Source organism: Psittacula echo (genome assembly GCF_963264785.1).
Source record: "Psittacula echo genome assembly, chromosome: 4".
NCBI classification, from domain to species: domain Eukaryota; kingdom Metazoa; phylum Chordata; class Aves; order Psittaciformes; family Psittacidae; genus Psittacula; species Psittacula echo.
In genome coordinates, this window is record NC_137738.1 from 50,583,914 (window position 1) to 50,601,934 (window position 18,021).

Below are 18,021 nucleotides of genomic sequence, written 5' to 3' on the forward strand. Positions count from 1 at the left end.
TTTTTTAACCCTCTGCCCCATTTAGTTTAGAAAAACAGACTTAGAAAGTAGTGCAGACATAAATTTGTTCACCTAACAAGATCCTCCTCGACTTGGCCTTCCACTGATCTACTGCATGGTCAGAGTTGTTTAATTAATGGACTGTTAATCTCTGTATATAGGCAAGTTACAAAAATATCGCTCATTATTACATGCACTATGTTGGTTTGGACAATACCTTTCATATTTTAACAGAGATGCTTAACAATATCACCTTTTCCATCTTGCCCACCAGCAATTTCCTGAGAGCACCACGTAAAAGAGGTTAGTGAATCTGACCTGAGTGTATATTTAATGCAAACTTCTACTCATCTCACAGCCTATTTTCTATTTATATTCTGGTCTGCTTTCTCTTTCCATTACATTTTCTCATACTTCACAGAAAGAGTAACTTGTAGATAGTGAAGAAAAAGAAGAAAAATTGCCCAGTTCCAGCTAATGAAGTTATTCATGTGCAACTCAGATGAAGTCCAATTAGTGTAAAGAAAACAGAAAGCACATAAAACACATTGCATAAATTAATGTTTCATACTATTTGAAAGTTGGTTTGAATGCAGTTCTAATGTACATTGATAACCTCTCTGCTTTGTAATACTAATGGACAGTATGGTCAAGCAAGGATTTTGCATACCATCCTAACATGCAGAGGTCCACTATGCTTTCACGCTTGTCCCTTTATACTTATCAAGTTTATCCTTTTCTTTGCACCCAGAATAACTCATGAAACTTCCAACTGGATCCTCAACAAAGTCACCTAAACATTTATTAAGTATTACTCAGTATCATTAGCAATGATTATAAAAATGGACAACTGCGACTAGGGAGGAAATTCGAGTTGAACCTCATTGAACAGTTTTTTGTAGTAAGATATCACACAAAGCAGGATTTTTTTCCGTTCTCTAAAAACACCCACAATGCAGACCATAGATGAATAATATGTATAAATAGTCCAGTGGTTTGGGTGCATCTAAGCACTCAAGAACATGAGTAAAATATTCACAATTTAGCCCACTGTGCTTTACTCCTTTAGCATTGCCTTCTCTCACAATTACCTCTCATAGCAACAATACATCAAAGCCTTGTCATTAGAATAATTAAGGCATTTTATTTCAGAACCTGCCACAAATGTAGCCTCCTTGTATTCCCTGCAAAGAAAAGCACTTTTTTTTGTTTTCTTATATAGAATATATATCAGCAACCACAAAAGACTGCTTTTCAGCTTACTTTTGCCAAACAAATCGGCTTTTCTTCAGTGATAATATCACAGTTTCAAAAGTCAGAAATGTCTCTTAAACACATGCAACAATTAATAGTCATGTTTGATCAGAGCCAAAGAATAACTGGATAATTTATGCAGTTATCTTATTTTACCCAAAAAAGATGATGTTTGAAGTTCACCCATGCTTTGCAGAGATCTTTCTTACTTATTACTGTCATAAATCTGTATCTTTTGGTACTACTAATCTATTTGACTTCACTTAATGTGTATTAATTTTCCTCTTTCACTTTCATTTAAGGGTTAGCTCTGTATCTCATAGTATTTGCAGAAACTTAACGAGCAGGTCACAGAAAAACATACTCCGGGGATTTGTGAGAAATGCACTGCTAATCATTTCCTTCTATTAATAGCAGGAGATCTCCATAACTCTTTGCATCCTCATCAGTTTAGACTTTGCTAATTAAAATTAGCAAAGCTCACTATCATCATGTAGCTATGTTCTACTTATACACATACATAATCTTGAATCCAGATTCAAGTTGATCCTGAAAGTAGAGTCAAACCAATTAAGCTTAAAGGAAAACTGCGCGCATATAACTATGTGTAAATTCTTTCACTTTTTCTCCCACTTTTCCTGAAGTTGCAGGGGAAGATTAAAAAAATCCACTTTCCCTAATTCCATCTTTATTCCCTTAAGGTCATTTCTACTTCAGTTACTCTTCTCAGATTCAAAGCATTACATGTTTGGAAAGGTTCATTTAAAAAAAATTAAAAAAAAAAAAATCAAACAAACCAAAACAACCCAAACAATAATTTACTTGGTACAGAAAATTACATCAATGTATTACGTGAAATATGTATCTAAATAAATAACTGCTAAGTGCAATGGAACATCACTGAGATTAAAAAAATAAAAAAAAAAAAAGGAGGAAAAGCAGTGAACAAAGATTGTTTCCATATTTTTCTTTCTTCTGTGCTCACCTTTAGCCTCAAATGCAGGTATGTCTGTGACTGACACTTTCTATTTGGCATAACTGGTGACAAATACAGGGCCACTATATAAATGTATATGTACATGTACTGGGCCTGGCTGTGATGGAGTTAATATTCCTAATAGCAGCCTGTGTGGTGCTGCTTATATACACATATAACACAAACACAGGTCTATTTTCTACATTTCTTCATATTTACTGAAAAAAAAACCAAACCCAAAACAGAACAAAAACCCTTGAGACAGAGTTAATTTAGGCTGCAAATCCAAACACTTTAATATCTGGAAATTTTTACAGTTGCTTTTAAACATACGTGCGTTCAACCTGTGCACAAAATTGGGCAAAAGCCGTGTGGAGAAATGGCTTGTGAACACACAGTTAAAAATCTTAACTCAGGTGCATGGCACAGATGTTATTCTTGTATGGCCAACTATAAATCTTGCATTTTCTAGTGTCAGAGTGCAAGCTGTAAATAATCCTGCATAAAACACTTGTACCAGCTCTCCTGAATGTTTGACCCTTTTCCCATCAGCACTGAAACACAGACTTGTACTTCTGGCAATAATGAAAGAATTATATTAGCTAGGAAAAGCAGCAGGCTTTTCCACAGGCCAAGCGACCCACAAGGGCCTGTGGCTGGTGACACTCTGTGCTAGACCTGAAGAATGGGGAGTGGGAGACAAAGGAAGGACATAACCGAGCTCATCCTTTTCCCCACACTTAAGTTACACTGACCTCTCATCTCTCCTAGGAGGAAAAGATTACTGGAACCACAGTCATAAATGAAGGAGTGCTTCAGAAGAAGCAAGTCTCTCATCCAGTTTTTATTTTCTTCCCTAAAACTCTGTTCTCTAACCTATATCAAGACTGTGTAGTTGGAAAATGCATATTATCATTTTGTAAATGTGGTGGGCTCAAGATTTTTGACATTTTCATGCACCCTTTCTACGCAGTTAGGAGAGTGTCTGTCCTACTTCATATCACTTGGGAAAACAAGTAAAGGAAGAACATAATTCTAATTTACTGTGGAAAAGGATTAAACGGGGAAGCTGGGCTTGATATGTGGTATCTCCCAGGACAGTGTATATCTGCAATTATTTTGATGGTGTTAAGAGCTGGACCCCTTAGAACATTTTTGCAACATTTTCCTGAAAATTTCAAGTGAGAGAAGTAGAAATTTTTTTGACATTTTACAACTCAGATGTGTATGTATATACATACATATACATCTTATATCCCTAGGGGCCAGACAATTTTGGAGGCCAAATAAGTACAGTACTGCGTATGCTCACTTCATCATACTTCATCATACGTCATGATAATGTGGGACTGTTCAGTTAATGAATCATGTGTCTTAGATAATTGTCACTGCAGTTGCTAAAATGAAAGGGAACTTCAGGTAAACCCTTTTAGAAGTTATACAATGACTATTAATAGCAAAAGCGAACATGTTTCCTTCTGTTCATTATTATTGACAGCTGTGGGTATTTCCAAGCAACTTGCTACAATTAAAAGCAAATAGTTCCATGAGCATTGGAATTAATGGCCTAATTTCCAATAGATTTATATCTCTCTGTTACAAGGCTAAGGGCTGATTATTTGCTGCAGGAGTTGCTATTCAGCAGGGAGTAATCCCTCAGGCAACAGCAGTGCTTTTGCCTTGCCCTGTGAAAGTTTTCTTATGGACAGAACATTCAATAATCTCTCTGTTCTCTCTCTCTCATGTATTCTCCACTGTTTAATCAGGTGTGAGTACACAGTATTCTCCCCCTTAGCTATGAGGTGTCCTGATTTATTAACTTCTATTCAGCCACTTCTTTTTAATAAAACCTTCAGGATCAATTATCTTTGAGACCTCCTACCCTTCTGTCAAATTTGGTTGAAACTGACCTAGAAATTCAAGTATCTTTGCAGGCAGACAGACATGCACAAAAAGATCACACTAGCCTCATTTCCTTAGGAAATCAGGCTAAAATCTAAGCCTGACATTTATTCAGATTCTATCCTACTGCATCTACAGGCTGTGTTCCACTCAGAAATAGCACTTGTTGCTAATGGAAGCTGTCAATGACCCAACATTGACAAACTGCCACCAAAGTGCTCTTGATGTGATTTATTCCTGCCATCATTAACTTTACAGCCCACTAGCTGAAAGAAGGTGATGACTTCCAGGATAGACAGGAAAAGACAGGCAGAAATAGCACGCAGCAGGGCAGACTCAGTGATGATGGGTAGAAACAGGTGACAGCCTGCACTCTTACTTTAGGACAGATATATCACAACAGGGGGGTTAAAAGGAAGTAGTTGTAAATGTAAATTGGAAAGACAGGACTAGAGGGCCATTCACAGCATATGGACAGGTTCCTGCTTTTCTGATTAGTTCTTCCTTGATTCTTGCTTTTACTCATCCTAGCCTGAATATTGTAAATTTTCATTCAGAAGCCTTACCTTTTTTTTAGAGTTTACAATGGAAAATGCTGCGAGCAGCTCACAGAAGTGCCAAATGGCAAAAGCCTACTAAGAAACAAAACTGCCATGTGTTGACGGCCTTTCATGGAGTAAATAATTGTAGCCAGATGTTAGTTATCAGGCTTCCCCAGTCCCTCTTACAAAGGTGTCATTTTCAGGGTTACAGGTGACTGCGATCATGGAGCCAATGCTGATTCATCACAACATCCAAACAACTCGCAGAGGTACCCTGGCACACTAACTGCTCCTGAAAGCTGTTCCATCCATGTGAAATATCAAGGGGCCAAAGGTGGACAGACACAGTGATGATATCCCTTGTCTATGCGCTCTCATCTACTGTGGAAGTGGATTCCTAGGAGCTTAGCACCAACACTCACACTAGCTTTCTGTTTCATTTAAATTTTTCATACAGAATAACAGGATATAAGAACAGGGGAGAACTTTCTCACTACTAACATGTCACTCAGACCTGTCATAGCCAAAGACATAATTTTTATTTGTATTTTGTATAGGTATTAATAACTGTAGGAAATATATATTGAGCTTTTCTATGTATTTGACAAAAATTATCTCTTTTGTCATTAAAACCTAGCTTGTTCTACTTGCTAAATAAAGACTGCAATGGGAAACTAGAAGCAACAAAAATGTAAAATATTCTTCTTAAAAATAACCAAAATCAACAAATAACTTATTGGGAGAACTGTATTTTCACTGCATATTAACTTCTCTAAAAGAGACATCAGTAATTTATTGCATATTTGATTCACCATGCTCTAAACATTTAAATGGCAACAGAGACAAAGTAATTATAAAAATGTCAAGAGTGACAGAAAAGCTAGAGGAATCTTTAAAAAAGACTTCTCAGCAAATGCCGCTTGAAAGCTGTGTACTTTACCATAAAGTAATAAAACAAGCACTAGAACTATACAAAAGCAGGGACATAATATCAGAGGAAGATGCACAGGAAGCAATAAAAAGGTAGAACAGTTCCATGTGATCAATAGTTTTGATTCAGATCTCATATGGTTAAAAGCACAGTGCTTGCTTACCTTTCACAGCGTGGTCCCACATACCCAGCTGGGCATTCATCACATATTAATCCATGACTTCGGTCAAAATGGCATGTCGGGCTAAAGCTGGGTTGTTGATATTGAGTAAGAAGAGGGACAAAGAGGAAGCATAAAGAAAAGATGGTTAGCATCATAGCCCTCTTCCTACTTCAGAGATCATTAATTTGTAAACCAGTGCCCAGGCAAAATGATTCTGGTCTAGGACATGTGGTTTGACTCCAGCAAATTGAATTTGGAATGACTCTGCTATTTCTGTGACACTGAATATAGAGTAACGGATGGCAGCATCCCAATAGCCTGTTATTATGGGACTTGAGCCTGCCACCACGTGCTCTGGATACCATTAAAAAGGCAGGAATGTACAGCTGTTTGTTTGTGCCCCTGAGGGCCTGGCAAAACAAGCTATGCCGTAATGCAGCCTCTATATAAATCTTGCTGAAGGACAACTGATTTGAAAGCTCAGTTAACTTTGTGTATAATCAGCTGTGAAACAAGCCAGTGAACAAGAAAGGGGAGGGGTGAAAAGGGAAATATCTGGTGGCGCTTCCCAGGGAGTGCATTTGAGTAAATTGAGTGCCATTGACCTCAAGCAACACGCCAGACAGGCATGCTGAAGTTTAAGAATAGCTTGCAATGTAGAAAGGTTTACCTCTTTGCTATGCTCTACTTATTTTTAGCTGTTGGTGGAGGCTTTTTTTAAATATAAATAAGGATACCATAGGCATTTACAAGCTCCACCTCTCAATGTCTACGTTTACCTCTGAACTGTTTAGCACTTTGCTTTCCATATTCTTTCTCCCTTAACACACTTTTGTGAGGAAATCTCCTGATACTCTAAAAGATACCTCACAGAAGAAGAGCCAACCTGTTCTGTCATTCTGGAATGATTTTTGGAGACAGAGACATATGAGCACTTTTATAGAGTCTCATCACATAGTGGTAATCAATTCTGTTCAACCAAATAGAAAAATAGAAAAAGAGAAGGAAAGAAAAAAAAAAAAGAAAAAGAAAAGAATGGGCGCAGGTGCATAGCAGGGTGACTATTCACAACAGGAAAACAAAGTACCTGTCTGAAAAGATGGCATTACACTTACTTTTTGTAAACCAGGAAAACAAGTTGAAAAGGAATATAACTGCTCTAACAAAGATCAGAAGGAAGATACACTAAAGGTAAAAGTTCAGACAACAGTAATGACAAATTGACATAATCTGACCATGGATAAACTAAAGCAGGATATAGGATGAAAGTTGCTGGAAAAGAGGAGGCACAGGGAAGACAGAAAAACCTTACTAGTATCATGTAACGTGATCACCTGCTGAACTCCACTTCTCAAGAGTCATTGTTCTTATGGTCTGACATCAGTTACTCTTTATTCTCTTTGCTATAGATTATTTCCATTTAAAAATATACTGCCTGTCATGGGGCAAGTTATCCCACATGAGATCAGTAAGAAAAATGTGGGAAGGTCAGGTCCAGTAAACTTAGACAGGTATTGGGATTTTCCTCTATCCCATAAGGATTATGTTTGTGTTATTTTGCAATGTCATTCAATTAAGAATAGATTCACAAATGTATGAAGAGCCAGTTGAAGAAACAATAATTGTTTGTTATATTTTTAAATGGCAATGAAAGCAATTTTCTACTGAGGCATGCACTGTCATTGAATCTAATCAGCAGCACCTGACTTACTTCAAATAAGATCCTGGTTGTCACTTTCAACCTCACGCTCTCTAACAGCTACATGGGAAGCTGTGGAGATGTTATCATAGCTCATTCAGAAATTCCCATCTACATATTATAAAGGTTATATGTCATAGCAGGGTGAGGGGGATTTATCTTCCTGATTATTTAGAATCTCATTACTCACTAGTGATAAATACCAATGAACAGTATCTATTGATCTGCCAAAGCAAGCTTCAAAAAAATCTTAGTCCCTCTTGATTCATAATCACTCTTTTCAGTTTTTACTGAAGGTAACAATATAATGCCACAACATTAAGACCAGTCACACATGGGACAAGTATGAAGACACAGTATGGGTATATATGTGATAGGTCTATGTTGGGAGACAGGGCTTCCTGAAGGCTTACAACTCTGTTATAAAAGCCATCTCTTGGGAATAAATTTGTGATTTTACTTAATTTTCAAAGAAAACAACAAAAATCTGAGACCATCACGAATTCCCAGTTCACATGCTACGGGTTTACTTGTGACCTTCCCAGGCTGAGTGAGATATCTTCTAGCTCCCATTTCCAGTGGTAAAACATCCCTGTCAGGGTCTTCATTATCCATATTAAATTTATTGCCACTTCAGGAGAAAAGCAGTAATTATCCCAGACATCTACATTTGGTAGCAAGTATTATATAGTAGAATGTCTGATAATTTCTATGGGGGAAAAAAATTCAGTTTATTTGAAACTCCTTAAAGACTAAGAATGTTAGAATAGTTTGTAAGAGTTAATGAGAAGAGGTAAGATGAAGAATTGCATTACATATGCCATTTGTAATATAGATATTGATCTAATTTGCATTATATAAGTGAAAATATGGAGACATATGCAAAATGAGGAAAATATAGCCCAGGATCCAAAAAACAAGCTTAGACAACTTAATTTTAGTTTCCTGATTTTTCCAAGCATTCTTTTCTGACATATGGCAAGTCACTTATCACTGTTGTGCTTCAGAAGCAGTTTTATGATTGGCTTCAATGATTGCATATGGAAACTGCTTCCATTAGGAAACAAGAGAAGGAATGAGCAGCAGTTAAATCAGCTTAAGTTCACTACAGAGCACCAGCATCACCACCACATTTCTAAAATGGATAGAATAGTTCTCCATCTTATGTGGCACTGCAAACAAAAAGACCCAGATGCTGTGAAAATAGTGATGGCAACCATTATAAGCATCATAAAGAAATGACACTGCTGTAAAAGACAAAACAAATTTAACAGAAATATATCTCAGAGGCTCATTACAAGGACAATATTCTCCATGTACCAGGAACTTAGTATTAAGCTTGATACCTACAGATGTCTTCTCACACCATATTAGGAATTATATATTACAGGAATTGAAATCTATAGACAGCTATTAATAATCATTTGTACATAAATCAGTCACTTGTTAGGTTATTCAGCAATAACATGACATATACTACATCTGTATTACATAGCTATATTTTTAAAGAAAATTAAATATTAAAAAGAGGACTCTCTTGTTTAATTTCAAAAAAAGGAAAGTAAAGCAGACAGAACTCTAATGAATATGTAATAGAGGTCTCCAGGCATTTTGCCAATAAAAACCTAAATTTAATCTATTTGATTTGTTTGCTACACATCTGCACAAGAAATAAATGTGACAGTGTTTTTCCAGTTTTGTCAGTACAGTGTTCTCAAATAAGTGAAAGTTATTTAATTAACTGTGCAAGGAAGTACTAAGTATGTGAAAGCAATGAGGACAAGCAGAGGAAACATGCCTGAGCAGCAGATATAATAAACCCACGTATATCTAACAAAAACAACTGAAGAGCTGTGATAACAGGAAGGCAGGCTCACATTCTACAATCCACTGGAATTTCTGCTGATAAATGCTTAGACGATTCTTGCCCAGATCAGTGCAATTTTAAAATGACACTGCCACTATTCACTGTTCAGGCAACAGTATTAGCCTGAACTACTTAAAAGCAGAATCTGGTTCACCTGTGCCTTATTTTTGGCACACTGCCACTCAGATTATGCTCTCTTCTTTACTTGCATTTTGCAGAGCTCCCTCTCTGAGCTGGTAGTAGCCACGCATTTTGCCCTGTAAACCTTAAGAAATGCTCTTTATACTCTTAAATAGTAAAATACATTTCATAGATAAAATCCAACTTCTGTTTTGAGGAAAAATGGGGCAAAAAGAAGACACAAGGCTAAAGAGAGAAAAAAAATTACTCCAGTGCCTTTGTCAGCTCCTATAGCCACCTAAGCTTAAAGCTTTAAAGCTGTGTGAAGAGCTTGGAATAAGACAGCCTCTGTGAGTAGATTACAGTCTTTCAGTACAATCCTACAATCCTTCTGAAATGCTTATATGGACTAATGATAATTCTTTTCAGAAGGGAGCCACATCCAATTTGTGTTGGAATTTGGGCAAGCATTATTTATCACTGCAAACATATCAGACACATACTAAACAGTTCCTGATCTTCCTGAGCTATTATTGCATGTGTTGCACCACAACATCTCTTTTGTGTAATCTGGACATGTGCTACTTGCACCCGGGCTCCTTTTCTCTAAAGCCATGCTGGATGTCACAAACCAAATGAGCTAATTTGAACTGATATTCTTAAATTCCATTATTTTTATATGCACAAGAAAAAATAACCAAACAAGATTCAGAACAATTTTCTTCAACTACATCATGTCAAATGATTTTAATATTGTTATTTTCCAGGTACTAACTGAGACAAAACCAGTGAAAAAATACTCAGGCTATTTCGTCTATGAAATTATGGGTAGGAAGTAGGACATAAAAGCTTTTATAATGAAGGAAACATTTGTTCTCAGAGTTTTGGTTAATTTTTCACTATTCTTTTTATTTAATAAAACAAATTTATAGCGATTTTTGCAAGATATGCTGACAAAATATGTTCACTTGTAAGATCTAAGGCTGAATTCAGACTCCAAATGAATCAAATGAATGTTGACCAGAAGAAAAGGAAAATTAAAGCAGAAGAAATCTCTACTTTATTTGAGCAACATGAATTGATTTTAAATTCAATTATTAAAAAAATCTGACATGTCAAATTTATAAACTTAGCTTTAAAACTAGAAGACTCTTAAGGAGAACAGAAAAACAAACACTAGTTTTTGATTCAAAGAGCAGTCATCCAAAATCTGTGTTGTTCTTTCTAGCCTAGTCTCACCCAGTCTTTTTCTTGACTTTTGCCTTCCTGGGAAGCTAAGTGCTCTTTGCGATTATATAAAAACCGAGAAGTTTTTATTGCAGGACATGTTATTAAATAAAACAGAAAAAATAATCTTAAGTGCACATGCAGAAGTATAAATTAAAAAGGTATGCAACTTAATAAGTAAAAAAGTGTAATACACAATAAATATGCATATTACTTGTTGGAAGGTATATTTAGGGGGCAAGCACACAATAGACAATCTTCAGCTGTCCCTTTAGTAGGATCACCATAGAAGCCAGGAAGACATCTATCACAGTATGAACCACCTGTGTTGTGTTTGCAGTCCTAAACAGAAAACAAAAAGCACAAATTCGCAATTAGAAAACTTACATATGGAAAAATCCTTAAAGGTCATTCACCCATCCATCTTCTCAAGATTGTAAGAGGTCTGCAACATATATTCTAAACTTCTGCTGCTGTTTGAGAAAGTTTTAGAGGTTAGCTTCCAGACTGAATACTTCATATGTATCAGGTATTTTGTGGGGTTTTGGATAATTGTTCTTTATGTAAAACACAAAGAATATTTAACTGCAGACCTTTATCTTTCCATGATACAACAGCTGCACTATTGCTTTAGGTAGCTTAAAGTAAACCAGCCTTCAGAGCAACACAAAACAGCCTCTTACAAGAGGCCATATTTTGTGACAGTTTTCAGATGTTTCTCCCAGAAATAGAGCCCAGACTATGTAATTTATAAAAAATAGATTATTATCTTTCACATCTAAGTGCTTTAGCTCATTTTACAAGGTATATTGCTAGCAGTATACTAAATATATTTGTGAACATAGCAAAGCCTGAATTACTTAATGCATGTTTCTAGAATAGCATCCATGTTCTATGTTATGAGTGGAAACAAGGATGAGTATACTGTATATAGGGCCCTATCCAGCAATTTGTGTTCCTTTATGTGACCAGCTTTCATAATACGAGAGACAGGTTATCTGAGCATATGAAACATCCAACATAAAATTGGCAGCACTAGATCTGCATATTTGTATATAACCTTTGGCTAATCTCAAATTAAATGATCTTTTGGAAAAATGAAAATTGGTCTTCTGAGAATAGGTTTCCTATGGTAACATGTAAGAACCAAGCTTTAAAGACTAATTACCCCTTCTACCCTTCTTTCCCGCTCACTATATAAGATCTAGAAATTCTAACTAATTTGGCAGGATCCATGATAGGCTCAGCAAATTAGTTTTCTAGCTTAAACTCTTTCTTCATTTTTACCACATTTTGGCACACCACACTGTTCTTTTCGCTGTTATTTGCCACAAGATACCCAAGTGTAGCCCTTTTACAGTGTAAAACCAGAAAAAGCAGGAGAAATTATTTTGGCTCTTAAATGCAAACTTGATGTGTTTGGGTATATATTGAAAATGCATATGGCAACTTGAAATGGCCACAATGTAAGTCAGGAGGGAGATTTTATTTAATGGGGTGTGTTCTGACCTGATCTAGACAATGGGCCAGATCAAATCTAGAATCTGTTTCACCAAGCTGCTGCATAAGAATTCTTGAGGGTTCTGTAGATTTTTGTTTTGTTTGTTGTGTTTTGTTTTGTTTTTTAAGGTGTAGCTATTTCCAAACTTATATTTTAACTTTAAATATTTTTAAGAACACTTAAAAATTGTTTTCCCATTTTAATAAGTCATGCATATGGTACTGACTAATGTTTAACAGACTTACAGACTGAGAGACATAATGTATCTTTAATAAGGATAAAGAAAATTGCACTATTCTAAGGAACACTGATTTCTTCCTCATGACTTTCCAGGATTGCAATGATTTGTGTAACATTTTTTTGCATTGTGCTTTGCATAGCCAATACCATACATTTGGCTGAAGAAACACCTGAACATGGTCTAGCGTGTGGTGTCCCTGCCCATGGCAGGGGGGTTGGAACTAGATGATCTTAAGGGCCTTTCCAACCCTAACTTTTCTATCATTCTATGAATACCCTTCTCAGTCAAAAAGCACCTGTCTCCAGAAATGCCATTGGCTGTTTTAAAGGGTGCATACCTATTACTTTTGTATACAATCAGCGTATCTTTGAAATTTAAAGCACTAGTCACAATACAATCTTTTCACCTATTTGGTAGATTGTGAACTAATACCAACTATCGAGACTAAGTCAAATAAAACTATGGCTTTAGAACCACCAGCTGGTTTAAATTCTACTTCATTAGGTCATTTAAGTTCGTTTGATTGTTACTTCAAGTGCTGTCAGTCAAAAAGCATCTATCAGTCATATGAAAAAGTAGCTGGGAACATGAAGATACGCTTTTGAGAGATGTAACAAAAATAATTTAAGTGTTTCAAAAGAAAAATCCTTTGCAATTCAACTTTTTTTAAGGCATCATGTCAAATTATTTGTACTTTTTCTGAAAAATAATGGATTCTTCTTTTGTGTGAAGTTTAGCTTTAAATAACCTCAGACATACCTTAATGTTTTTGAAGAATATGAACAGCTTATATGTCAAGGATGTTATTAAAGTGAGAGGAGCTAACACACTATTTTAAAACCACGCATCTCTTACAGAGTGGTATTTGCAGCTTCTGCTTTTTTTAAAGCAAAAAACCCAAAACCTTCAATTTTGTAGAAAAATAATTCATGTTACAAAGAGCTGACCTTCTCTTTGATGAATTATTTTCTGAAACTCTAACATCAGTCATTTCCATGTACTGTGTCTAATTCTCCTCAATTCAGATCCGTTATCAGCTAACTCACCATGAATCAATAAATTTAAAAACAAAAAAGAACCCCAAAGTATCAAAATCTGAGCACATGTTGCACTGTGTATATGTCAGACTTTAGCAGAGAAATGATGATCTTGTATGGTCCTATACTTTTCTTCCTGAGCCAGGCTGGATTTTGCAGGACAAAGAAAAAGGATTATGTAGTACGTACATGTGACATAATTTGCCTATTCTGTTCAGTGGTGCATTAAACTTTGTACTAATTTGCCAAATTTACAGATCACTGTAATTACTGAAGTAGATGAGTTATTAGCTTTTATAAAGACATTATCAGTACTCATGAAAAAATTGTGTTTTCTTTATATCAATTGGTTGAATCTAATTTTTAAAATTGCCAAATATACAGCAATAGTTTTGAGCATTATCTAGTTTGATCAACGTCTAATTATACTATGATTGTTTCCTAAAAACATGCTTAAGCCATTGAAGTCTTAATTTCACGTTTGTAGGATCAATTATTTTTTATGTCATAAGTCTGGGTATAAAGATGTTCACGATCAACTGTCCCTAATGTGCTCAGTACATTATACAGGCTTTCTTTTTATTTCATTCAACATATATTTTGTTCCAACACAGTGATGGAGTGGTTTTGGTAAAATCAATGCCTTGTTCCACAGATCCACAGGCTTTGTGGCCAGGAACAATATGCTTTCAAGTTCCAGATACTGGATCTCAAACTATTTTGAATTCATCAATTTTCTGGACCTCTTTTATTTACAAAGACTGTAAAACTTCACTTGGACAACCTCTGAGGTAGCAAAACCGTGAAATTTATTTTTGACCAGAATTTTATGTACGACTCAAACCTTATTGGCCAAAGACTTTACTGCTGATGCCCCAGAGTGTGTTTTCCACCATTTTCTACTGAGTCAGCTCTCCCCCCCGGAAGAAACCAAATTAGCATCTTTATGCTCTGTATCAAGGAACCCTAAATTCACACTGAAAACAACTCCTGCTTAGCTGCATATGCAACTGAGTGTACATGAATATGTAAAGGAACAGTCTGAATAGAAGGCTAGTGATTAAAATAAAACTTTAATCAGGGAGTATGACTGAGTTTGAGTCCAAGATACTGCCTTTGGCACATTGCTGCCCTTTCTCAGGGTATCTGTCACAGAGACAAGCAGGGAAGCTACTCATTTAAGCCAACTAAAGAAGGCAAAGGATAAGCCTAGATGCCTGTTTTAGTACACTCCCCAGCCATCTAGACCAGACAATGGTATTACATCTTTGGAAGCATGAATATGTTCTGGCATTTTCAAACTACCATAATGTCAAGATTACATGAACAATTCTCTTTTCTGGTGTTACAAATGCAATCAAGATGTTGCAGAGGCTTCACATGTTTTTTTTACCTGTGGTATAACCTATACTGCATTTAACTTAGGATCATTTTTTTCTACTGTGTATATGTGCACTGTGTATATGAAGAGGGGTAGAGACATTTTGTTGCTTCTGTGATGAACACTGTCTAAAGCACATGTCCACTAGCTCTGACATTGGCCTCAATCTACATCGTATTTATACACAAAATAATACAATAAAAGAATAGATGACACTGGGGACTGCCCACTTAGCAATTTGAGCACATCTTAAGGGAGAAAATCTGCTTTCTCTGGGTTTGGTTATAGGAACGTAGTATTCTGCAATGAATTAAACACCTTGAAATGTGTTTGCTTCTTACAAGGTTTAGATTTACCCAGCTTCCTAAGGCTGAATGTTAGAACCTGCCCTATGTACCAAAGCAGTTATGTATATCATGATGGTAACGAGAATGATGTATCATGCTGCTCTCTACATGGTCGCTGTGGGGATCAAAGGCCTTGCAGGTTAGTGCAAGATATGCATTAAAATGAGCTTTTTATAGAAGCTTATGTCGAAGCAGATGATTTGAGCTTTTATCATGAGTCAAAAACATATTTCAGCTGCTTTTCAACTACATTTCAAAGCTAAGGAAGACCAAAAAAAAGTATCATATCAGTAAATTAGGTGCCTAAATTGTCTGTTGTATTACTGAAAAAAAAACCATGAATAATAATAAGGCGGCCAAAAGGCTGTGTAAACCTCAACAGAAAGTATGCCTTTGATGTGAAACATTTCTCTGTTTCAGCATTCAGACTTCTCTCTCTTACTTCAAAAGACTTATGATCCAAAGTGAATAGCAGCATTTAATAGCCTGCATAGATACTAACTGATCTAACTTCACTTACAGTGTTTTCAAAGAAAGCTGCAAGAAAATCCAGAACTGATTTTAAGCTCCCTGAACACCTCTTCTTTATAGCATGCTCTAGTATAAGCTCAGACAGAGAGTCAGAGCTCGTAAAATACAGAATGCTTGATAGCGCATACAGATTAAAGTACATTTTCAACTGGTTATTTTCCACTTGTCAGTACTGTTACCTTTACACCATCAGCCTTGAAACAACAGAAGGGGGAGCTCTACAGTCTCGGTCAGTAGTTCACGTCAGCTGAAAAGTGCAAAGCCACTACAGTATGCAACTACCTGGCCTTTTCTCATATTCAGGCTGGTGCAACAGACAAAAATGAAGGGAAACTTGTGAAAGGGCTAAAACTGGAAGACAAAGAACCAAGTAACTGCAGACCTCACATCTGGCTATGCACTCTTAAGCAAAATAGTCAATTGTTCTTATACACCTTAAACAGGATTCTCCCTTCCTTTTATTTTCTGTAATTGATTTTATCACACCTTGTTGTTTAAGACATCATAGTTAGAGGCTATGGTCATTAATGCAATAAATTTTATCTTTGTTGAGAAACACAAATCCATATTACCCTAGTGATAAAACATTTTCATTGCATATAAGGGAAAGATTCAAAACATGACTGCCATGTCAAACATATTTTTCATCCTAGGCAGTTCTTTAAGCCTTACAGTATAATTAAATTTAGAATAATTTTAAGCTTCTATTCATGAAAAAGCAATTTGAAAAATTCACTGATCCACACATTAAGGATATCTTGTTTTGCACTGCATTGCAACTAAACATTTTCTATGGCAAAACAAGAAGAAGAGTGATAATTTTAAGTGCCAAATTACATTGAAAAAAGCCTGTATTTTAATTTTGGATTTTTCCTAGCAGCTTTTTCCTAAGGAAAAAAGAGGGAACATTTAGAAACACGCACAATACAGAGTCTACTTGAAAATCTGCAGGGAAATGAGAGGATGATATCCCACTAAACTGGTACTGGCTTAAGTTCTATTTCTGCAAGACTAACAAAATGAGGCATGTTGTTTCAAGCTTCATGCCATGTCAGGCAATATAAAACTAAAAATGTCCTTCAGTTAATCAGAGAAGTCTACTTAGCATAATTTACCCATTCCAAAAGGCTACTGAATAGGCTGGAAATAGTGGTGTGCTGGTAGGCTTGCTACGGATAATCATAGATTTAATTGCTGAATTAGTAGGTAACTTCATAAAATCTCCATAGTTTACAAAAAAACAAAACAAAAACAAAAAACCAACAAAAACCAAAAACCCCCCAAAAACCAACCAACCAACAAAAAAGCAAACAAAAAGAAAAACAAACAAACAAACAAAAACAAAACCCCACCAAACCCAAATAATATGTTTTTCTTATTTTTTTAAAGTACAATTTATTGTTTCTTCAAGATTTAGTAGTAATTTAGGTGAAGGAAGCCATTTAACAGTATCTTCTTGTCATACTAGAACACAATTTACAAAGTCACCTGCTACATGCTATTAATTGAATATGCTGCAGGAGACATATGGGAAGTGGAGATAAATCTTATATGGAAGAATATTGAAATATTTGCTGCTTTCCGCATGCCACACTTTATTGAGCCTATTGATCCTATTTCAAAACATAAATCCTATGCGAATAAAAAAATACTTTTTGTTTAACTGTAGAAGCTACCATGTCTTGGTATGAGGGGATCCTTAACTTCAGCAACAGTTCAACATGAAGATCTTGTCTGTTAATAGCTGGCTTTCTTTCTTCTTGAGTGTTTCAGGTCTCAGAGATCCTTGATTCAATTGCACAGATGTATTGAAATGATGTCGGCCATGTTCACTCGGTTTCATGTAGTGACACTTACCAGGCACTTTCCTGTGATATCATCACACGATTCTGCATGACCAAAGCATGTACATGGTTCACAGACTCCACCAAAAATTGTGCCATTCACACGCCTGTGTCGAGGCCAGCAAGACTGCAAGATAAATTAGATAAAAAATTAAACTTTCACTTGAACAAAGAAATGAATGGGATTAAAAAAATATTTTTTTTATTTGATACTTGCACAAACAAAACCATACTTGTCAAATTAATAAATACCATAATTTCTCTAGAAACTTGCTCTTCCTAGTGCTATGGCTTTGCACTGACCTTAGCCTTATTGGCAGGTGTGAGATTAGATGAATCCTTAACTTGAACATTTTTCTGAAACTGAAATGGTAAAATAACATAGAGAAATGAAGAACTGAAATATGACAGCATCAAAGCAAGAGCTACAGATTGAAAAATAGCCACAAGGCAAAATG

The 18,021-nt window shown here is 35.8% G+C and overlaps 1 protein-coding gene across 1 annotated transcript in view; it reads right to left on the reverse strand.

Moving 5' to 3' along the window:
• LAMA2 (laminin subunit alpha 2) overlaps positions 1–18,021 on the reverse strand; it is a gene marked incomplete at its 5' end in the record, with an annotated part of 387,284 nt that overhangs the window by 145,872 nt on the left and 223,391 nt on the right. The window contains 3 exons of the mRNA XM_080616795.1: positions 5,769–5,855; positions 10,896–11,023; positions 17,577–17,690. Of these exons, the coding sequence (XP_080472921.1) occupies positions 5,769–5,855; positions 10,896–11,023; positions 17,577–17,690 (329 nt within the window). The remainder of the gene's footprint in view (positions 1–5,768; positions 5,856–10,895; positions 11,024–17,576; positions 17,691–18,021) is intronic.